Raw genomic sequence first — 7,634 nt, 5'->3', positions numbered from 1 at the left:
TATTGCTTGTTTTTAAAATTTTAAATGGGTTGGCACCTTCTTATTTATCAGAACTTTTACATGTACACACTCCGGTCAAAGCACTGAGGTCATCCAATCAGATGCTCCTTGATGTCCCCAGATCCAGGTTAAAAACTAAAGGTGACCGAGCCTTCTCAGTAGCTGCTCCTAATCTTTGGAATACTTTACCTGTTCAAATAAGAAATGCCCAAACTCCTGACACTTTCAAATCCTTGCTAAAGACCTATCTTTATTCATTGGCCTTCAAACAGAGTTGAGTAGTGACATTTATTTTATTTTTTACTTTTTCTACTGTTGTCATGTATATTTGTTGTCTATTGTGGAAAGCACTTTGGTCAACTAGTGTTGTTTTTAAATGTGCTATATAAATAAACTTGAATTGAACTTGAACTTGAACTAGTCCTGGCCAAGAAATAGTCTAGCAGATAATCCCCCATAAAATCACAACTTGTCTTTTAAACACGTTGGTTTTTGTACAGATCAAATTAATGAGATAGTAAGTAAGCTTTTGAGGTGCTGCTTAGCTGGATTTTGTTACCAGACAGAGGAGCCAGGCTCTCAAGCTTCAAATATAATGGACAGAGATAAGAGATATGTTAAACCTTGGCAAAAAAGCAAATAAGTGTATTTCCTAAAATGGTGAAGTATTGGTTTACCGCTGTTTTTTCTGAAACTTGCATGTCTGTAATTCACCTATGTGACTAGTGACACACCCATATAAACACACACACACACACACACACACACACACACACACACACACACTTATGATACACACCATCTTAGGGTAAGGCTGGCGACCGTAAGAGAAGATCTCCCACAGAAGAACACCGTAGCTCCAAACATCTGACTTCGTGGAGAATTTCTGCATAATGGAAGCAAATGTAACCACAAAATATTAGTGTTTTCTAGGTCTTTTCTGTTTCTCTGCCGCCATTTTAGTGACATTATCTTATGTACGTGCATGACAAATGATTGAATTGTTAGGATTCAGTGATCACTAAATGTGACAACTAGTTAGAACACTTTCCAACAAAGAAGGAGAAGCAAGTGTTAAGCTGCTTGAGTATTTAAATGAAATGAAATACTGTTAATTATGCTTAATCAGGAAGTCAAAGCGAAGTGTAGGGTCTTCAGAGATATCACTTAAGTATCACAGGTAGAGTGGCAGAAACACATATAGAAATATCCCAGGTAAAAGGAAAGCAGGTCTTCAAACCGACCTCTTTCTTCAGACCCTCAGGGGCGGTCCATTTGACGGGCAGTTTGGCATTATCTGAGACCTTTGAGTCCACCTTGGTCAGCCCAAAGTCGCTGACCTTGGCCACTTTGTCATCGGAGACCAGCACGTTACGAGCTGCCAAATCTCTGTGAACCAACTTCTTGGACTCCAGGTACTCCATCCCCTCACACACATCACTGACAACATACATATAAACACACACACCATGTATTTACAGTTACAGGCCTTTTTTGCATTTAATTACGCAGCAGTCCATCTCCTGACGCACAATTTGCTTCTGTGCACACGCTCTAATTTCTGCTCTACAAAACATTCAAATCATCAAAGATGGTCTTTGAAGTTTTAACTCACAGAGCAAAGTGGAGCAGCTGAACTGAGTTCACGACTGAACGTCCCCTTGTCCTGAGAAAGTTAACAAGGTTTCCCTGCAACACAAACATACACAGATAAAATACTTGAATAAGGTTCCATTGGAAGATTTCTCAGTTAGCATTATGTGGAATACCTCACTTAGACAGAAATACTATAGCAGCGGGTAATGTTTTTGTGGTGCAGTGTATTTGCAATCTGTTAACCCAGTGCTAAACAAGTTGTTTGGTACTTTAAAATGTCACCTAAAGTCATAATAGGACTATACTTAAGGTCCAACAGAGAAAGACTCGGACTCCCTACAGCTGCATTGCCATCATAGTTAGCAGTAGGGCATTCACCAATTTTCGACTTGATTATAGAGAAGGTAAAACAACCCCAGTAAACTGATCAACCCCCAATTAAAAATGTTCTCATTAGCTGCTTGTGGTGAATTTGCAGAAACAATCAGATTTATTCTTAGCTGTTAACTCCACCTTTGTGTTTGGGAGACGCTACATCAAGTAGATTTCTTGTCGATAACTTATCTGGAAAGATTTTGGTCAAAAAGCACAAACCTACAGTATTTCACTTAGATGTGATTTTCTTTTCTGCTTCATCGCATGATGTAACATTGTGTATTTTTGAATAGTTGTGCTGAGTTCCTCTTCACTCTACATTCAGTATTTATTCACAATGTTCCCTATATTGTATTATTTTATCTTGTTAACGGCTCATAATTATAATTGTGTTTTATTTTCCAGCTGATAAATTATGTGTTTATTGTACCTTAGTCATGAGCTCTGTGACAATATGAAGCCCTTTGTGAAGAATGACCCCCAACAATCGTACAAGGTTTTTATGCTGGAGCTTCCTGGAAGGATTAAATCTACATTAAAAACACTGACAGAACAGGTTGCAAAACAGGAAAAATATTAAAACCGAGGAAATGTTTTGACTCACGTCATGACGGTTGTCTCCTGCAGGAATGCCTGAGCGGTGACATCACATTTTATGATCTTTACTGCCACCCTCTGGCCCATATACTCTCCTTCATAAACAGCTGGGGTGGAGAATCACACATCAGAATACATCCTTACTAAAGACAGAATTCTTCTTCTTTGCAAATGTTTGCTGACACGTTTTCATTATAAATGTTGTGAGGGTTCAAAGATAGGCTGATAATAATAAGAGCAAATAAAAAGCTCACCGCCAAACTCCCCCTCTCCAATAGTCTCTCCCAGGATGAGCTTTGTAATGTCCATCAGCCATCCATCTGGAGAGGAGAGATATGATGAACAATACTTTAAACCTGACACATACCTTTACATACTTCCACAATCATCATTATTATATTTGATGGACAACAAATATTTACCAATAATTCATTTAAATTATTATATAAAAATGTCTTTCTTGGGACTCAAATCTTGACATCAGGCTCACTTTTAGACAGCTCCAACTCAGCTGACTTGGCTCCTTGTTTTTGTTTGGGCTTCAGGAGAGTTGTGGCAATGGAACCTTTGTTCTTTGAGTAGAACTGCAAAGATGGAAACACACAACAACAGATATTCATCAAACACACTGATACATACATCATGCAGATGCACCGGGATGCATCATCAGTGTTGTAACTTGGGGTCATCGGGTGTATCGGGTCTTTCAACAACAAACACCCTCACCCAGGCGACCCAGCTAGGGTTGATCAGACCCCAGAATAACACCCATGAGTTTGCCCTCTTGATTGATAGCCACTTGTTGGCTTTCTCTGCAGCTTCAGTAACAGAACTGATGGCCTTCCTCTTTGCCTCCCCAGTGATTCCCAGAGAGGTGAACACTTTACAGAGTGAACACCCTGCTAATCCTTGGCAGCCCAGCCTCCACAGGCTCACAGTTTGCCAGCCTTGCATTTTGCACTCCTCCACAAGCTCCTGGTATTTGGTACGCTTCCTCTCATTGACCTCATCCATACTCTCTTCCCGGGGCACAGTGAGTTTCAGCATGATCCGTTGCTTTGAGGACTTGATTAAAACGATGGTCATATCTGGTCGAAGCCCTGTTGACGTTATTCGAGCGGGGAACTTAAGCTGCATGCCCAGGTCCACTTCCTGTGGCAAGTCGGTGGAAGTGGTAAGGAGGCCTGACTTAACTCTCGGTTGTGTGTGGGGCTTCTCTCCGGCTCTGATGAAAGTGATATTCTTTGACCGGTGGTGGCCCTTGCTGTTGTTAATGGCTGTGGCTAAACTTATTCAATACCTGTAGTATGTTCCTTCTTCTTTGTCTGTGATTTCCTGTTTGTGCACAATTAACACTTGTGTATATGTAATTTAATTGTATTAGTTTTTTTGCATTTGTAATAGTGTAATATATAGTACATACTATAGAATAGTATATAGACTATACAGTATGTATCTTTATTTTCTCTAGCTTGAGAGAGTGATGATGAGTTGAGAGAACGCCCCCACAGTACTCAGGAAGCCATTTGAACAGTGTGGTCAAGGCTGTGGCTTGAAAAACAACAGAAGGTGCAAAGTGTTTACTTATCTTTAGAGTATATTTATCTATAAAAATACGATTAGAAAAACTGCACCATGGTATATATGTAGAGATGCTCTTCAATGTCAATGTGAAGTCTCTGTTTCCCAACAACAAAATACAAAGGGGTGGCAACTGAATTAAACTGCATGAGCTTACTTATAGTGACATCTCAGAGCCTGGTTTTATATTGTCAGCAGTCTGGCAGCACTGGGACTGAGAATTAATAACATGATTCAGTCCAAATATTCATCTGAAACGTCCTCCCTCTGTTTCCTCGCAAGAGTTAGTCAGCTGGTCTGACTCAGGCCAGTAGCCATCTGTGGTTCGCTGATAAGATGTTGCTGAACTTGAGGTGGCCGTCTCTGTTGAGTCCATCTCCAAACCCCACTGCAGCAAAGCTTTCAGTGCACCCTCACACAGATACATGCCAAATATAGATAAACCATAAAAGGGCTGTGTCCTGTGTTCCTGTCTCTGCTCCATTTTGACACATGAATGGTATATTTATACTCTGGTGTCAGTTCTGCTGATAGTTTTGAGACTTTGGCTATAAATACAGCAGGCAGAAGAGTGCATGGGACTTGGCTTTGTGACCTTTTTGGCCTGCTACCCCTTAACATGAGGAAACTTGTGACCTCTCACAGTTTATGGGCTAAATGTGAACATTAGAGTGATTTTTGGTCATTACTGGCCGTATGGATGGCAATATCTTCGGTCGACCAGTCCACCATGTTAATACAAACTGAAATATTTCAGTTACTAGATGCATTATCATTTTACAACATTCTAAGGTGGTGAACATGGTAAAAAAAATTAGCTGCTAAACATCAGCATGTTAGCAGTAAGAGCATGTTAGCATACTGATTTTAGCCTTTAGTACAGCCTCATTAGCATGGCTATACTCTATTGCACCTTCTGCCTATTGTACCAGACTGTTTAATTTAAGGTTAAAGTTTAGAAAATATTTTGAAATCTTTTTATGTCTTGTGACCCCTCAGATGGATTTTGTCCCATCCAGCAGGTTAGAAACCTGCCTTGGAGTTTGCATGGAAGAAATAGATGAATGGAATTGATGAACTGATTTATGCTGCAAAAGACAAATGTGTCTCAGCTTGTAGGCTTCATTTGGATGACCCCGATGAAGACCACAAGGTGAAACCTTTCATTCACACAATGAAGTTGTTCTTTATACTTATAAATGTTGCTGGAGTTTTAACCTCTTCAGACTTTTCCACTTGTCCATGCACATTAGAAGTTATGTCTGAAATCCCTATACTGCATTCTGGGTGAAGAAAGTAACGATTGATCTGTTAAATGACACTGACTTTTTAAATAATGTAGATTTAGTGGGGTGTTATCTGTATTTTTCTAGTGACCTTCACATGAGAGAGGTATTTTGAGCATGTTGCAGCTGGATTTTGTCCTGGTTACATAGAAGAGAGGTTGACTGAGAACCTTCACAGACATAGAAGAGAGCCTCTTACCTCTATCATGTCAATGAGGTTGTAGAAATACTGTGTGTTGTCGATGGTCAGCTTGCTGTCCTGATAAATCACCCGATAGTGGATGACCTCTCCAGAGACACTGACACACAGGACGTAGTCGCCGGGATGGCGGATGGACTCTCGAACCAGGAACAGGCCATCCTCGGAGGGCTGCAGCTTACACACTGCCTCTGGACCAGAGATCTTCCCATGAAACCAGCTGGTGAAAGCCAGCACAAGGTGAGCCACATAAACAAAACATAAACATACAAAAAACTTACACATACAAGAGACCACCTGTCTCACAGATGCTATTTTTTTAACAGCCCAGGGGAACAACATGTCCAACAGTAGCTTACACACCAAAAAAGGAAGTTTCAGTGATAAGCTTGAAATTATGTTTGTTTGCATGTCCAACATTAGCCCACACTGTGTGGTCACAAGATGTTTTTTTCTAGATAGACCAAGCTAAAATTAGAAACTAGTGTGCCTCCATGTGACAATCACACTGCTTGTAAACTGTATGTAAACACAGCCAGTTGAGGTTTAATGCAGCATGAAGAAAAAGTGGAAAATTCAAAAGGAAGAGGAGACATACGGCATGAGGCTGAGGCCGGGGTCGACACGCAGAGCCTCTCTTTCACGCACATTGGTGGAGTTTATGAGTCCCTCCTCTCCTGTGGTGTTGTGTTTGGCCTGGTAATATCCTTTCTTCTAGAAAAGATAAATCAAACTCTTGTGTCAACTGATTGAAAAACATGCTTCCAAACAAGCTCTGTAGCTCCTTTTACACATGAGAGTACCGTGCTCGTGTCAACAATAGTGAGGATGTCTCCTTTGTTGTATGCCAGTTCTCCAGGTTTTAGTTTCCTGTGGTCCCCCTTGGCTACACACTGTGTACCGACAGCCCAGCTCATCTGCAGCAGCACAGGAATAATAATAAGAGACCATTTAACATCTCTATGTCTGTCTAAAATAATGGTGGTAGACTGGCTGGCTGGATATTTTAAACAATATATGAAACATGATGATTATTGGTCGTACTTTTATTCTAAGTACTTATATATTATATATATATACATACATATATACATATATATATATACATATATACATATATATATACATATATACATATATATATATACACATATACATATATATATACATATATACATATATATATACATATATACATATATATATATACACACATATACATATATATATACATATACATATATACATATATATATATACACACATATACATATATATATACATATATATATATACACATATATATATATATTATATATATATATACACATATATATATATATATATATTACATATATATATATATTACATATATATATATATATTACATATATATACACATATATATATATACTATATATATATATATTATATATACAATATATATATATTATATATACATTATACACATATATATATATATATATATATATATATATATATATATATATATATATATACAATATATACTATATATACAGTATATATATATATATAAAATTTAAAGCAAACTACTGCTGGTTGCACACATCTGCTCTGAATACATACCTTTGCCATGAGCAGGGCTGGAGCGTTTGATGCTTCTGTATTGAACACCTGTCGAAGAGAAAATGTCTTTGAACAACCAGAGAACATAAAAATACTGATTATACCGCATGTATAATACTGTAAGCAGCCCATACACTACTGTCTTGTATGAACGCCTCAATAGAGCTGCTGTTGAGGAAACAATGGGGGTCCAAAAAGACAATACAGCTACAATGAAGCGGGCAGGAGACTGTTGACAGCTTTGTGCCTCGCTGCTCCTGTCGCATACATTAAAAGTAAGAGCACGGACAGCCTGTTCAGTCTGGTTTGTGGTCCAACATAAATGTTTCAATACCTGCGGCTTTCTGGACAGATGCGGACAGACTTTCTCTGCAGGACAGCAGGCTCAGCGA

General features: G+C 38.7%; 2 protein-coding genes and 1 long non-coding RNA gene across 4 annotated transcripts in view; 1 reads left to right on the top strand and 2 right to left on the bottom strand.

Annotated features, from left to right (window-relative positions):
* Nucleotides 1–7,620, bottom strand: part of matk (megakaryocyte-associated tyrosine kinase) — a 12,342-nt gene extending 4,722 nt beyond the window's left edge. The window contains exons 1-12 of one of the 2 annotated variants that reach the window (XM_046048862.1): nucleotides 7,577–7,620; nucleotides 7,243–7,290; nucleotides 6,438–6,551; nucleotides 6,233–6,348; nucleotides 5,635–5,854; nucleotides 3,059–3,152; nucleotides 2,823–2,888; nucleotides 2,576–2,675; nucleotides 2,402–2,486; nucleotides 1,616–1,689; nucleotides 1,245–1,440; nucleotides 800–886 (exon numbers count right to left, since the gene is read on the bottom strand). In XM_046048862.1, the coding sequence (XP_045904818.1) occupies nucleotides 800–886; nucleotides 1,245–1,440; nucleotides 1,616–1,689; nucleotides 2,402–2,486; nucleotides 2,576–2,675; nucleotides 2,823–2,888; nucleotides 3,059–3,152; nucleotides 5,635–5,854; nucleotides 6,233–6,348; nucleotides 6,438–6,551; nucleotides 7,243–7,251 (1,161 nt within the window). In that variant the 5' untranslated portion in view covers nucleotides 7,252–7,290; nucleotides 7,577–7,620. Of the gene's footprint in view, nucleotides 1–799; nucleotides 887–1,244; nucleotides 1,441–1,615; nucleotides 1,690–2,401; nucleotides 2,487–2,575; nucleotides 2,676–2,822; nucleotides 2,889–3,058; nucleotides 3,153–5,634; nucleotides 5,855–6,232; nucleotides 6,349–6,437; nucleotides 6,552–7,242; nucleotides 7,291–7,376; nucleotides 7,489–7,576 lie in introns of those variants that run through there. The other variant, XM_046048863.1, reaches the window with a different exon arrangement.
* The window catches only part of faf1 (Fas (TNFRSF6) associated factor 1), a 1,021,784-nt gene that overhangs the window by 625,599 nt on the left and 388,551 nt on the right, over nucleotides 1–7,634 (bottom strand). The gene's annotated exons all lie outside the window — the stretch shown is intronic.
* On the top strand, nucleotides 5,196–6,546 carry LOC123970694. Its single transcript, XR_006825043.1, has 3 exons — nucleotides 5,196–5,302; nucleotides 5,714–5,874; nucleotides 6,486–6,546. It is a non-coding gene; the product is annotated as an uncharacterized LOC123970694 (long non-coding RNA).

The sequence above is a fragment of the Micropterus dolomieu genome, linkage group LG05 (genome assembly GCF_021292245.1).
Source record: "Micropterus dolomieu isolate WLL.071019.BEF.003 ecotype Adirondacks linkage group LG05, ASM2129224v1, whole genome shotgun sequence".
NCBI classification, from domain to species: Eukaryota; Metazoa; Chordata; class Actinopteri; order Centrarchiformes; family Centrarchidae; genus Micropterus; species Micropterus dolomieu.
This window is presented reverse-complemented; position numbering and strand designations above follow the sequence as displayed.